This window comes from Triplophysa rosa, unplaced genomic scaffold, assembly GCF_024868665.1.
Source record: "Triplophysa rosa unplaced genomic scaffold, Trosa_1v2 scaffold359_ERROPOS111650+, whole genome shotgun sequence".
NCBI classification, from domain to species: Eukaryota; Metazoa; Chordata; class Actinopteri; order Cypriniformes; family Nemacheilidae; genus Triplophysa; species Triplophysa rosa.
The window spans coordinates 32,216-48,256 of NW_026634364.1; the positions used below are offsets into that span (position 1 = coordinate 32,216).

The 16,041-nt window shown below is 42.2% G+C and overlaps 1 protein-coding gene across 1 annotated transcript; it reads left to right on the forward strand.

Moving 5' to 3' along the window:
* Window positions 1-372: 372 nt before the first annotated feature.
* LOC130550574 (WW domain-binding protein 11) lies at window positions 373-15,449 on the forward strand. The gene is made up of 12 exons (XM_057328061.1): window positions 373-486; window positions 6,879-6,958; window positions 7,036-7,067; window positions 7,811-7,904; window positions 8,230-8,426; window positions 8,775-8,908; window positions 9,030-9,163; window positions 10,158-10,322; window positions 11,982-12,095; window positions 12,888-13,160; window positions 14,163-14,348; window positions 14,795-15,449. Exons 2-12 carry the CDS (start codon window positions 6,895-6,897, stop codon window positions 15,340-15,342), a joined length of 1,941 nt encoding a protein of 646 aa, XP_057184044.1. The 5' UTR covers window positions 373-486; window positions 6,879-6,894; the 3' UTR covers window positions 15,343-15,449.
* Window positions 15,450-16,041: the final 592 nt, after the last annotated feature.

A 16,041-nucleotide genomic window follows, 5' to 3' on the forward strand; every position in this document is an offset into this window, starting at 1 on the left:
AAGTCACTGAGATGGTCTCTGTGTGATCAAAATGTGTGCCATGAATGACTGTATTAATGAAAGAATGAATGAGGTACACCACTTGCGCTTTAACAGGGGGAGGAGATGGAAAGAAACTCTGGGTTTACCAAAGAAAACCTGCTCCGACCAGGTTAGGTTCACAGAGTAAGTTACTATGGTTACTGACTCCGAGTATAAGTTACCTCTCCTTTAGAAATGGGCTTGAGTTACCGCGGTTTCACATACCTCACATTCTGAAACGGAAAACCCAGAGTTTCCCTCATTTCAGGGTTAATATACTCAGAGTTTTCACTAAACCTCCTTTCTGAAACGGGCCCCGGAAGTGAAAACGAACTGATTGTTTCCGGGGGCGCTGATGTGTTTCCGATCTCAGTGCAAGATGGCGCGGCTTGTTGTTAGACGCGTTTATTGATCACAGAACAGAAGGAATATTTCAGATATATTTCAGATCGATTAGTGATCGAGGTAAGTTTGATATTCACTTCGATCATGTGACGTTTATGTTGTAGGTTAGAGATCAGAATATAATAACCAACCTGATCTGTGAGACTGATGTAGTCAAACGAGCGCTCGCGCGCGTGTATATGTGTGTCTGTACTTTCAGGTCCTAGAGTTGATGAACTGTACCAATATTATGCTCAAAAGTTCACAAATACGGCTAATTTGTCATAAGCAGAATATAGAAGTGTTTATATTTAGAGAATCGAGAGCTTAAACATATCAACTGTGGCCAGTTTAAGGCCGTTCATGCACATTTACACATAACAGACGCTACACAACAGTGCTGAACTCAACGAAACATAGAAGAACACAAACATGATGAACAAACAATGGAGAATAAATGAAAGGGCTCATTGAATGAGCATACAGATCATAATCGTGCAGTTATTGGCTGGCTGGATGGATTAGAAATAGATGAACTCTCGCACATGTGCACTGAAGAAGGGGACAGTCGAGGTTATTTGATGAATGTTTGTGTGTTTAGAGAAAATTGTGTTTTTATCAATCTGTCAGATGGTAACAGGGTTTTTCTGGCTCAAAATGAGGCGGAGGTGGTGCCATCCTGATCTTGTACACACACACGTAGTTCTAATAAAATGAGATAAAAAAGACAATTCTTAAGTTATATGAAACATTACTTTTATTCAACCAAACAGAAATGTTTTTTTAATCAAATAAAGCTTTTTTATCATTTCAACTAAGCTCATTCACATCTTTCATTCTCTGTGGTTCACTTTAAATGATTCAATGATCTCTTACATTCGCTAGTGACTGAAAAGTTCAATAGTTTAAATGAATCGGTTCAAATGAGTCATTCGTGTGCGAGTCGTTCTAAACGCAATGTGCGTTCATACTGGCGAACTCGCTGTGTACAGTATACGCTGATTCAACGATCCAACTGCACAGCTAAAGACATTACAATGATGTACGTCATGTTAATTTAAGAAATTTCAAGAGATTAAACGTACTTGGATGCAAAACGAACAGCCGTGAAACACAGGCTAGCTCTTGTTCTGCAACACTTTTTAGCACCTCAGTGCAAGTACATCTCGCTGTGACCTGCGGTGGACGTCCAACCCATCCCACATCCAAGTGTGATGTCATAAGACACGCCCATGTCCAATACGTCACAACAAGTGTTCCGCCTCAGAAACCCGGTTAAACGTACGCATGTGAAAAAAGTCTCTCACTAAATCCTTGGTGTTTCGAGTTTGACGTCATCACCCAAACGTGTTTTTTCGTCAATTTTAACAATCATAGGTAGTTTCGATGGTTTAGAGCAGTGGTCACCAACCCTGCTCCTGGAGATCGACCGTCCTGAAGATTTCAGCTCCAACCCCAATCAAACACACCTGAACTATCTAATCAAGGTGTTAAGGTTTGCTTGATAATTACAGACAGGTGTGCTGAAGCAGGGTTGGAGCTGCAGTCTGCAGGACGGTCGATCTCCAGGAGCAGGGTTGGTGACCACTGGTTTAGACTAAGGTTAGGGTTAGGGTAAAGGTTTCGTGTTTCAGGTAACACAAACAATTATGTCTATTATCGCCACCTACTGTTGGCGTCTTACTGCTTCAATGTTAATGAGAATGTGACGTATTTTGACATGGGCGTGGCTTATGACATCACACTTGGATGTGGGACGGGTTGGACTAGAGCTGAAGATCTTTGCCCGAACCCGACGGTTTGGTCGGGTTCGGGCTTAATTTCTATCATTTTACACGGGCCGGGCTTGCGCGGTAAATGAGCGGTCATGTGATGCATTCCGATTAGCGCGAGAAAGATGCGAAAATGGATGCTGAGGAGGTGAAACGGAGGCTTGCCTCTGGCGATTACGTTTTGGTTGCACCAGCAACTAAAGCAAAGTCTGAGGTGAGGAAAAGTTTTGACCATGTGCATAATGAGAATAATGAGCCAGTGGGATATGTGAGATGTTACAGAGGACTTATTTTATTTCTTTGTTCCAACTTCCAAGTGGCCTATAGCCTACGTTAGTCATAAATAAATTGTTAAAACATGTATAAATGACGCATTCTTGACAAAAGCTGTGTGCGTGTGCACATTTGAATGGCCTAATGTCGGGCTGTAAACGGGTTCAGGCTTTTAAAAAGCTGTCAATCAAAATGTTCTTGTCGGGCTCGGGCCGAATAAGCCCTTTTTACAATGACGTCACTTAACTTCCGCCTTTTCGCAAAGCAGTGTATCATAACATCCGTCTTGCAACAAACAAGAAGAAGAAGAAGAAGAACTTCCGTTTTCCCGTCGTGCTGGAATTTAACAATAGTTCTGACAGAACACGTATTCCTGCTTATCCTAGCACCTTCGCTAACACAAAAAGAAAAGAAAACACTTACCTTCATAATCAAACAGGTACTGTTCAACGAAGAATTTGTATCATTTCTCTAGCTTTGATCTTGTCGTTAGCTAAAATTTGTCTGCAAGACGTTTGTGACAAGCAGAACGGGACGCGGGCCGTGAGGGAACTGCGAGAGCCGGTGACGCGAGCGATGACGAGCATCTCTCTCGTCCCACTCTGCTTGTTACAACGTTGTACATCATCTTGCCGTATTTGTGGCAGATGTGCAAGGGACTGCACAGGTCAAATATAACAGATAATAAATTCCTATATGCAATATTAATTAAGTAAAACTTTAAAATTCTAAAGCAGCCCCCCCGGTCAGGCAGATAGTGCAAAAACAGTATGCAAACGGTGGCGAGGAACCCAAAACTCTAATCGAGAAAAAAAACCTCAGGAGAACCCAGGCCCAACCAGGGGATTCCAGTTCCCCTCTGGCAAAAGCTGCTGCCTCTGCACAAGCTCCAGAGAACTTGCACAACAAGGCTAAATAAAATAAATAAACTTAATAATAAAATAAATTATAGTTTAAGATTATCATTAATAAGGTGGATCGGGTGGCAAACCAGCTTATAGGTGCATTACCGCCACCTTATGAACTGGAGTGCTAGCGGAAGTAACGATACACTGCTTCACGGCAGAACGGAAGATGCGTGACGTCATGTGAAAAGGGCGTATTCTGTCAGGCTCGGACCCTGTCGGGCCTAACTTTTAAGGCCCGATTACAGCTCTAGGTTGGACATCCACCGCAGCCCGCAGCGAGAGGCTACTCCCTCAGTGTGCTGATAACGAAACAGCGCCTCCACTGTGGCAAAATGTCACAACTGCATTTACAAATGACAGTGTTAAATGCACGCAGCATTTCTTGTGAAGACTCACATCTAGAGCTGTCACGATTATGAAATTTGACTGGCGATTAATTGTCTAATAAATCATTGCGATTATGACGATTAATTGTCTGTGTTTGAGCTTTGACATTTAATTCTCATACATTTTTGATTCAGCGATTGAAACGACCATATTGTTCTGAATACAAGACTATGTTTTTTTCTTGGAAATACATCGGAAAAAATTGGGTCATCATATATTTAAGGTTTAGACTTTTACCTGTCAATAATACAACCGCCAAATACTTGTAAATTGATCAGGTGTGAATTGAAGCCACCATTAAAATACTATCAGTCATAGAAAAGCTTCTAGTCTGTTTTTTTTCTCATTGCAAGGCTGCAATAAAATTTTACTTGGATGTTAATAAAATTTTGGTAGACTGGTTTTCACACTGAGATTTGCTTAAATAATATTAAATTGTACTGCAGGTTATTTTTATGGTATATGCTTTAGTTTTTTTTTTAAGTGACTGTTTTGTGGTGGTACATTTGACAAGTATTACCATGCTTTAGTTACAATATATACAATAAAATATGCAGATGCACTACAGCTCCCCCTAGTGTCTTCTATAGAGATGTGCAATATAGGGCTGAAACGATTCCTCGAGTAACTCGAGTTATTCGAATACAAAAAATCATCGAGGCAATTTTTGTTGCCTCGAAGCCTCGTTTAATCCATTTAACTACAGTACACACGGAGCACTGCGTTTCCCCACGGACCGTTATTACTGACGCACAGCCCGCTAAACTATTCATGTTACAGGGCTCTGAAGTCTCATGCAAATGCCTTCACCGTGAGACACACGCGTTTTAGTATGTTCACACGCTCACACGTGTTTCTCATGCTGATAAATAACTGATAGTTTATAGGGCTGTGACGGTTGCCGTAACAACCGCACCACCACGATGGTAAAGTGCCATGACGGTGGCAAACTGCCACCGGCGGTAGTGCACGTCACTCTGACAAATATAGGTGTAATAAATATGAGAGTTGCGATAACGATTGCTAGTTGTAGCCTTTCAGTTGTGGATGGTTTTATTTAAAAGATTTTAAATTAACAGAAATTATTGGCATACGTTTCCGTTGGTGCGTTCGAGCGCAGGCCTGCACGGCAAAACCCAGGTTATTCTGCGGGTTTTGCAATGGATCTTATTGTGAAATGAACAGATACGTAAAATCAAAACTGGCTATGACCCGCTTGCTTTTTTAGTCGGAGCGCGTGCAGGTTTTGCCGCGGTTGCGGAGAGACATCTCTTCATTTGCGCTCCTGTGCACATCTTCTGAACGCGCATTTAGTGCAGCTGTACACATTTTAATCTGGACAATGTCAACAAGTAAGTTTCACATCAACGAGTCGGAAAAAGTAAAGTTTTTATGGCAATCTGAATAGGAAAGCCAATGTAGGTTTAAACAGTTTGTTTCAAATGGAATTGTTAAGGACTGTAAGGGTTAATACGCCACTGACTGAAGTTACTGCAACAAGAGATTTTTTATTTAGTATTTAGCTTTCTTATATCATTTAAGTTTTCATTATTTACTGATGTTTATTTAAATGTTTTATATGCTGTAGTGTGCCGTTTCACTGATGGATTTGCGCGTTAAACATTGACGGATGTTTCATCCTCATTTATTTCAGATATCATATTTCAATTATTTAACAATTTCAAGTATTTAAATAAGGTCTATATTTCTCTTCCACTCGTCATGTGGTTGCTACACGCAAATATAATAATATAAATATTATTTATATAAATAATATATATTTCTCAACCACCGCACCATCGCGGTCGATTTGTCTATTACCACCGCGGTGGTAAAAAACTGCCACCGTCACAGCCCTAATAGCTTATTGAAATGGTGAACTGATATTTGACTTGGTTTTAGTCTATTTTACGAGTGAAACTTGTTTTCCGGCTGCATTGAGTCCATCAAACTAGATGCGGACTAGTGGACACCGAATCCTGTTATTTACACATTTCATCTGTCTGGTCTGCGTGTCTGAGTGAATGAACTGCACAGTTTAACGTGCTACACGCGTGATGCTCATGAATTTGTCTGCGTCTGCGCTGAATGAGGACATGAACTTCACCTCCAGAGTTGCGCTGAGAGTTTATTTCACAAACATGTTATTGTTTGAGTGAAGAAACAGACATACTAAAAAATAAGCGTCTTCTGACAACCTGCCAAAATAAAAGTCATAGGCTATTGTTTGAAATTATTATTTCCATTTTTATTCATGTTTCTTATTTATATATTTGTATTATATTGCATTTTGAATTTAATATGGCAATGGAATGTACTAAATGGGTTTAGTTTTCACAGATATTAATGTATGCTATTTCAGCAATAAAAACTAATTGTTCTAAAAAGGAAACAAATTAGTTGTTTTACTCATTTTAAGAGACCTGTCTTATTTTCTCTTGTATATTTAGTATTGCTTTTTAATAAAGAAAAAGTACTTATTATCCGAATACCCGATTAATCGATGGAAAAATCAGTAGAATACTCGATTAGTAAAAGAATCGATAGCTGCAGCCCTAGTGCAATAATTGCGATGATCTGAATCCATCGTGATGATCTCAAACAATCTCGATGAGACGAATATTTAATAATCGTGACAACCCTACTCACAACATAATTTTGGCGAGAGCCTGAGGCGGCACGACATTTGACGGAGGCGGCTGCCTCCAATTTCTCTATGCAGGAAAAACCCTGGGTAAGAGTCGGGTGAGAGGGCTTAAAATATTGATGAACAATCTTTATCAATGAGGAGCAACTAAAACGCGCGCACACACACACACACACACACACACACACACACACACACACACACACACACACACACACACACACACAGCATCACTGTCTTTTTATCTATCACACAAACCTTTGAACGGTAGATTACAAAACTATATTTGCCAAAGTAACTTTAAAGAAAAGTCAAGTGTGCATCAGCTGTCATTAAACTGGATGAAGAAGAAGGATGTGCTGTACAAGCTCTGAAAAGATCTTCGTTCTTCACACGGGAACAGAGCAGAGACAGTTTGTGTTAGTTTCCATGCTCTTGTGAAGTGTATGTTGCTGTCATGTTACAGTTTGGTTTTGTGTTATTCAGGTGAAACTCTGCAGTCATGGGGCGACGCTCCACCTCCTCCACCAAGAGTGGGAAGTTCATGAACCCCACCGATCAGGCCAGTAAGTCAAACATTGATGTGAACCCCTCAAATCTCCCCGAAGACCCTCATATCTCATCTGTGTGTGTTTGTCTGCAGGGAAGGAGGCGCGCAAGAGAGAGCTGAAGAAGGTTTGTGTGTGTTTTAGTAGGTTTTGATGTGCATGTGCTGATGTGTGTGTGTGTGTTTGTGTGTGTGTTCATGTTTGTATATCCTGGTGGGGACCTAAACCTGAACGCACACCAACACATGGGGACTCGTGTCACCGTGGGGACCAAAATTGAGGTCCCCACGGGCAAAAAAGCTAATAAATTGTACAGAACAATATTTTTTTTAATCTAAAAATGCAAAAAGTGTTCTATGATCTTTAGGTTTAGGGATAGGGTTAGGGGTAGGGGATAGAATATACAGTTTGTACAGTATAAAAAACATTACGCCTATGGACTGTTCCCACGGAGATAGTAAACCAGACATGTGTGTGTGTGTGCGTTTGTGTGTTAGAAGGATTTGATGTGCACGTGCTGATGTGTGTGTGTGTGTGCGTGTGTGTGTGTGTTAGAAGGATTTGATGTGCACGTGCTGATGTGTGTGTGTGTGTGCGCGTGTGTGTGTTAGAAGGATTTGATGTGCACGTGCTGATGTGTGCGTGTGTGTGTTTGTGTGTTAGAAGGATTTGATGTGCACGTGCTGATGTGTGTGTGTGTGTGTGTGTGTGTGTGTGTGTGTGCGTGCGTGTGTGTGTGTTAGAAGGATTTGATGTGCACGTGCGTGCGTGTGTGTGTGTGTGTGTGTGTGTGTGCGTGTGCGTGTGTGCGTGTGTGTGTGTTAGAAGGATTTGATGTGCACTTGCTGATGTGTGTGTGTGTGTTTGTAGAACAAGAAGCAGAGGATGATGGTCCGAGCTGCTGTGCTGAAGATGAAAGACCCTCGACAGATCATCAGAGACATGGAGAAACTCGATGAGATGGGTGTGTATTTGTGTGTGTCCTAAATCATATGTACAGGTCACAGTGTGTTAACATGAGAGGAGTTACACTGAATATAACATGACATGAGAAAGCATGAAGAAAGCCAATGTTAGCTTGTGTTAACAGTGAGTTTCAGGTCCCATCTGCTACATTCTGTTGTGTGTACGTTTGTCTCAATACTGCACATACTCAACGAACTGTGCGTAGTGTCCTAATCCAAACGAGGACTAACTTATAGGGCATACTATAAATATGTGCAGGAGTCGAGGACTAAATAAGAGAGCAGGTCATAAAGGGTTTTTGAATTGTGTGTGTGTGTTATCAGAATTTAACCCGGTCCAGCAGCCTCTTCTGAATGAGAAAGTTCTGCGTGATAAACGGAAGAAGCTTCGAGAGACCTTTGAGCGGATCGTCCGTCTGTATGAGCGAGAGAACCCAGAGACCTACAAAGAGTTACGCAAGCTGGAGGTGGACTACGAGACCAAACGCGGCCAACTGTCGCTCTACTTTGACTCAGTGAAGGTGTGTTTGCTGTCAGTGGTCGTTTGTGAAGAGTGTGTGTCGTATCTTTATGTGATGCTGTTCCTCATCTTTCATCTTCAGGTCAGGATAAGATTTACAAATGTTTCACACAGCGCAGCATCAGTTCTGTTTAAGAGTTTGTGACGTAATGATGTCTGAAGTGATGTCTGTATGTTCACTTATCATCTTCAGTTTTGCTGTAATTCTTCTTGTTGTCTTCTGTGTGATCACAGGGCTTTTTAAGACCTGATGTAAATGCCATCATTTATCCAAAAACTGAACGAAATCTTAGAAACGCAACGTGTCACTTTCCTTGTGTGAGTATAAGTGTGTGTGTGTGTCCATCAGAATGCCGAGTCCGTGGAGGTGGACAGTATTCCTCTTCCAGACATGCCTCACGCTCCATCCAGCATTCTGATCCAAGACATCCCACTGCCTGGTGCTCAACCCCCGTCAATCCTGAAGAAGAGCTCTGCGCTCGGGTTAGAAAACACACGCGCGCACACACACACACACACACACACACACACACACACACAGAGCTCACACACACACAGAGCTCACACAGATACATGCTCATCGTCCTGTGAATGTGTGTTTCAGAAAGGGGACGGCGGTCTCTTCAGCTGCACTGGCCGGAGTCCCTCGTCTGCCGCCCGGACGGAAGCCACCCGGACCCCCGCCAGGGCCTCCCCCTCCACAGATACTGCAGCTGTATGGAAACACACGACGAACAGGTACACACACACACACACACACACAGTTTTGTTTTTGACACAATGATAATATCATGAAACTTAACAAATGATTTTATTGATAATAGCATTATTTGATTCAAAACAACTTATTTTCACCACAGTAAATAGAGGCACCTGAGAGATTTCATTTGGAAAGGTGTATGAATTACAAGCATGCTTCAATAAGAGTGAAAGCGTTTATCAGTCAAACACCGACACACACACACACACACAACTCTTTGTCATGGCCTGACCTGATGGTAGAGCGGAGACCTGACAAGAGCTGAGATGATAGAGCTGGATAAAGAAGGACGTGGTCACCTGACACGTCTTCACCACAAAATTTCAAATGCTATTAGATTATGAATGATAATCTTAAACTATAATTTACCTTATTAGTAAGTTTATTTATTTTATTTAGCCTTGTGCAAGCTCTCTGGAGCTTGTGCAGAGGCAGCAGCTTTTGCCAGAGGGGAACTGGAATCCCCTGGTTGGGCCTGGGTTCTCCTGAGGGTTTTTTTCTCGATTAGAGTTTTGGGTTCCTCGCCACCGTTTGCATACTGTTTTTTGCACTATTTGCCTGGCCGGGGGGGCTGCTTTAGAATTTAGAATTTTAAAGTTTTACTTAATTAATATTGCATATAGGAATTTATAGTCTGTTATATTTGACCTGTGCTTCTCTCTCCTTTATCTTAAATGTGTGCTCTCACTGAGCGTGTGTGTGTGTGCGCGTACTTGTCTGTGTACGTGTGTGTGTGCGTGCGCGTCCGTGTGTGTGTGTCTATGTCTATGTGTGTTAGTACGTGTGCATATTGTGTGTATGTGGGTATGTCTGTCTTCTGTGTTTTCAACTTTTTCTTGTTTTTGCAGGTACAACTTTAATTGGTCTGCTTATAGTCAATATGTCTTATGTACAGCTGCTTTGTAACAATGAAAATTGTAAAAAGCGCTATATAAATAAAGTTGAGTTGAGAGTTGAGTTGTCTTATTCCAGATGCTGGTGGCGGATCAGACACTGAGTTGATGGACATCGGAGGGCGAGACACTGACAGCGAGAGTGACGGTGACAGCGACTCAGAGGACGACAGTGAGAGAGACGAGACAGACGATCGTCATAATGACAGAGAGGTGGAGAGAGACCGAAGCGAGAAACACACAGGTGTGGGTTTAGTCCGTGCTAAAGAAAACTATACAGTGTTCTGTACCTCACAACAGTTTCCAGCGTTTCCCATACAATGCATTTCTTGGGCGGTCAGCCCAGGTATATTTACGGCCGCCCAAGCATATTTTTTATCCATCCGTGCTAATGACAGTATCTGTGATGGAATATCTAGTGGATAAACAGCGCTTACGCGTCTTCTCTTCTTCCTGACTTGTTTGGTGTGCGTGGCTGCGTGCACTCTCTCTTCCGATGAGCTCCGTGTGTGTGTGCGAGCCCTCGGCCTCTCGAACGGTCACTTGCATTTAAAATCAAAGAAGCGTTCGTAATACAGCAACAAATTGTGGAGAGAGGGCAAACAGCATATAGCTGCTCTTTAATGTACATGTACTGTATTGTGATTTTGTCCGATGATATTGCGGTTATAAATCATCCCGTTGTAAAATACAGCCATGTTCAGACTTGAACGCCCGTTGGGGGAGGGTTTTGTATAAATGTAAGTTTAATTTTCACTTTCAACAACTTCTGATTGCATTTCTATCGAGAAATTAGTTTTGTTTTTAAATATGTGGTTAGGTATTGCAAAGACGCTCTCCGTTTATAATTCAAGTAGACTTCCGTTTCGCTGCCTATGTTTCTCTGGGCTGCCTTCGTGCACAGTCATGGCGTTCGGCTGCTATTGTAACCAAACGCTGCGAGCGTTTTTACTACAAAAGCTCTTTTGTCAACTTTTTCTTGTCAAAAATAGTGCTAACACTAACACGACGTGATGATGTCACAAATATGCTAATTAGTACGCCCACAAGTGTTGTGGCGAATCGGCCTTCCATCGCAGAAAGAAATCTCAGAGACAAGGGTTCCAGATGCCAAGAGTTTAAACTTGATTTGCTCGAGCAAGCAAAGTGAGACACACAGAGTTCATCTGATGATGTCCAACAAATACACTTCTGACTCCATCTTTTATACATTGTTCTCAAGTTGTTATCACGGTTTAAACCAATCATGTTTTACCTGACATCACCTTCTACCAATCAGGTTTTACATGACATCACTTATTTTTGTTAAGTCCATCCTGTTTTGACATTCCACAGTTAAATATCAACCTTCTTACATCAACTTTTAACTGTGGCGAAACCTTTTAAAGGATTAAAAAAGATATACCTCCGCAAACAATAGAGACCATGCAGATTAAGTAAAAGAAATAACAGCCCGTTAAAATGATGTCTAGCAGCAAAAGAACCGGCGCAGATGCTGCTCATGTGGGCAGCTTTGGGAAGACGAGCACAAACAGACGGGAGTGAACAGACTATTGTTACTTGACTAAACTTAAATGCCACAAAGTTACACGACCCATTCAACAAGGTGCTTATTTGATACAATCAATATATAATAATTGATTCATATATATTAATAAAAACTAATGTTATATCATCAGCCACTAGCCAGACTGATAAACAAACACAGACTGAAAGTTAACTTGAAGGACAGGCGTGTGCGTCTGATGAAACCGTCTCTTAAGGGTCCAGTCAGCAAGTAAATCCGATGTAAAGAATCACTCTGAGTGATACAGCGATTCATTCAAACCAATGATTTATGATTTCTTGTATTAGTGTTATTATTTTGTTTGAGGTTTTGTATTTGTGTGTTTGTTGTGCTCAGGTCGCAGTGTGCGCTTTGCTGATATGCCTTCACCCAGAGAGAGCGGAAAGAAGAAGGCGGTGAAGAAAACAACCAACATCACACCACTGCAGGCTATGATGCTCAGGATGGCAGGTGCGTGCGTGCGTGAGGTGTTTGAGTGTGTGAGGTGTTTGAGTTAGGGCTGTCACGATTATGAAATTTGACTGACGATTAATTGTCTAATAAATCGTTGCGATTATGGTGATTAATTGTCTGTTTTAGGGCTTTGGCGATTATGACGATTAATTGTCTGTTTTTGAGCTTTGACATTTAGTTCTCATAGATTTTTGATTCAGCGATTGAAACGACCATATTGTTCTGAATACAAGACTTTCTTGGAAATACATTGGAAAAAATTGGGTCATCATATATTTAAGGTTTAGGCTTTTACCTGTCAATAATACAACCGCCAAATACTTGTAAATGAAGTAAATTGATCAGGTGTGAATTGAAGCCACCATTAAAATACTATCAGTCATAGAAAAGCTTCTAGTCTGTTTTTTTCTCACTTGCAAGACTACAATAAAAGTTCATTTCTATGTTAATGAAATTTTGGTAGACTGGTTTTCACACTGAGATTTGCTTAAATAATATTAAATTGTACTGCAGGTAATTTGTATGTTTTAGTTTTTTTTTTTAAGTGATTGTGTTGTGGTGGTACATTTTACAAGTATTACCATGCTTTAGTAACCATATATACACTAAAATATGCAATATGCAGATGCACTACAGCTCCCCCTAGTGTCTTCTATAGAGATGTGCGATAATTGCGATGATCTGAAACCATCGCGATGAGGTCAAACAATCGCGATGAGACGATTATTTAATAATCGTGACAGCCCTAGTTTGAGTGTTGTATTAATGTTTGTGTGTGTTTTTGTACAGGTCAGTCTGTCCCAGAGGAAGAAGGCGGCGAGGATGATGAAGATGAGGAAGATGAAGAGGAGTACACAGACTCAAAGCTGTCAGACAATGAGGATGGTGAAGCTGTTCACTCATTGGCTAACCACAGACTTCCTGTTTCATCTGCTCCAATGGCAGCTCAGCAGCCCCCCCCACACATGCAAGCTCCACCAATCACAGGGCCTCCGCCTTTAGGACCGCCTCCCGCACCTCCAATGAGGCCTCCATCCGGCCCGCCCCCAGGACCGCCTCCTGGTGCGTTATTTCAGGCTTTCGAACAGAACGTGTCTGTGGTTTTTGTGTGGCTGCTGATTGATCAACAGCTGGTCTGTATCCATAAAATAAAGTCTATTCTGACGGGATTAGTTTTACATGGGGAGGTGGGATACATCATTTACCACAGGACATGCGTAATATTACAGGCCAGTTTGCATGGCAATATAAATCTAAGGAAGAAGTGGGAGGGGTAACTGGATCTATGCACCACCGCCGTTTCCTTTCGTCAAGTGTGTGTGACGTTGCTTTGTGATTTCACAGGCGCAGACATGTATAATAATTAAGAGATAAGATAAAGTTGAGCAGCTGGTTGTAAGAATGAACCCCGTTTATTACACGGCTGCATACCTCATAAGAAAGTTATAAAATATGAATTTGAAACCTCATTTATAACAAACCTTCCGTGAGGAAACCCGCAAGGAAATATATTTACTGTATATACAGTATAAAATTAAGAGATCATTTCAGTTTTTTAAAGGTTTCGGTAAAATCATTTTTGTTTCATTCTGTGAACTACTCACAATATTTCTCCCAAATTAAAACAATGAAAACTGGAGAAACGGGTGAAAATAACAGAAAAGATGCCGTGTAAGTTTTCAGACCTCAAATACCGCAAAGAAAACAAGTTCAGATTTTAGTGCAATAGATCAGTCATGTTTCTACATGTATTTAGAAAAAGTTCAAACATGATGTTTTTCTGTGATTTTTATCCCAATTTTCATGTGTCTTGTCATGCTGTCAGTCTTTCACATTGCTGTTGGATGACTTTACGGAAAACTATTTTTAAACACCAAGAGACATAACATTTACGAGCATATTTACAGCTGGTCTATTCGCATGGGGTTAGTGTTACCTGAAGTAATTGTTACAGAAGGTTAAAGTGGCCGTAATCTTTCCCGACATTGTCCGTAATCATGAGTGAGATGGTACATTTGGACGGGACTAAAACATTTGTACATTTGTGTCGGCTCACATCTGAAGGTGCGCCTCCGTTCCTGAGACCTCCCGGACTCCCCGCTGCGCTCAGAGGGCCCATTCCACGCATGCTGCCCCCGGGACCGCCGCCGGGACGACCTCCGGGACCTCCTCCGGGACCACCGCCTGGTCTGCCTCCTGGACCGCCCCCTAGAGGACCCCCACCTCGCCTGCCCCCTCCCGCTCCTCCAGGTCTGAGTGTGTCTTTCATATGTGTTCAGTGAACTCTCAAAAGAACACGGAACTGTTCCGATGCCAAAATCCTAAAAGTGAATGTTGCTTGAATGAGGGATGATTTATACCAATCTTCATGCTAACAGTACAAATACACTTCATGTGCGTGTATGCAACAACTGGTTTTAAAAAACGGGTGCGTAAATGTTGAAAGGAGATGAAGAAATGCTGTTGTAAAATGTTACCAATCTGACAAATGTGTTGCTTTCTTTTTAAAATATCCTTCTGTTTTGTCCTGCATGGTAATGTGTTACTTTGTTTTACTAGAAAACCGTCAAAACTCACTGCTGTGCGTTCAGTTGCTGACACACACACACATTGATTCAAATGGGGTGTTGATTCATTTTTATTAGTGTTTTTTACTTGGTGGTTCTAATGTGTGATTTTTGTATTTTTATTTGTAGGAATGCCTCCACCACCCCCTCCCCTTCGCGCCGGACCCCCCCGCATGGCCCCGCCCCTTTCCCTCTTCCCCCCTCCGCTCAACCCCAACGTGCTCAGCGCCCCTCCCAACATCCTTCCGCGTCAGAAGCCCCCGGCGGCGTCATCCGGCGAGAGCTCTCACAGCGCATCCGTGCTGACGCGGCCCTCCGCCCTGCAGATGCCCCCGCCCCCGGGCACCACCTCCAACCTGCTCGCCCCGACCATCGAGAAACGGGCCAACATCTCCGGTCCCTCGGCGGCCCAGCCAGGCGGCGCCACCATCTCGGCAAAGCCCCAGATCATAAACCCCAAGACGGAGGTGACGCGCTTCGTGCCCACGGCGCTCCGCGTGCGCAGAGATCGAGCCGGGCCGGAGAAAGCTGGGGGCAGGAGAGAGGACGAGAGAGAGCCACCCAGACAGCAAGCGTCAGCACACCCCTTCCAGATGTCCAGCGTGGCCCCGCCCAGCATGAAGACCAAGGACCAGATGTACGAGGCCTTCATGAGAGAGATGGAGGGTCTGCTGTGAAACGTGTACTGTGACAGTGTTTTTATTTTCTTTAGCAGCATTGTTGGTTATTGTCAGACAAGACTGTGTTTCATCTTCAAACGTCAATAAACTTCAACAGATGTCAAGGTGGTGTTCTGCTGTCTTCTCTCATCTCCACGGTATTTCTGCTCTTCTCAATGTCATGATCATGGTCGACCTGAACACGAGAAAAACTCGCAACACGTTAAACAATGAACCGCGTGCGCTGTCGGGTCATGCTGTCTCACCCAAAATAAACCCAACGTAAAGAACTTAGCACCTTTAGCCTTATTATTTATTAGGGTTTATTTATCCTGATTTTACTCTTAACGTTTCAAATACTCACGATTTGGTTGGAAGACTCATTTGTGGTTCTTGCTCAAAGTCATAAAACACTCCAAATTGAGATCTAGGTAGACAGATTTCTATAACGTATGAAATTTAGGACATATTTCATTTGATAATGAATAAAAATAATCATAATTATAATTTACTATAACTATATTCCGTGATTTCAAGTAAGCAATGAGGTATATTCAATACAACAAAACAAATGAATCGTCTGAAACAGTGAAGGAGGAGTCATTGTGATTGTACATTTGTGATTTAGGAGAAACAAGAACTTATGCATTCGAATGTTTCTCATAAGCATCAAGTTATGTGTGATGGAGGAGCTGGAGGAGAGGAAGACGTTCATCT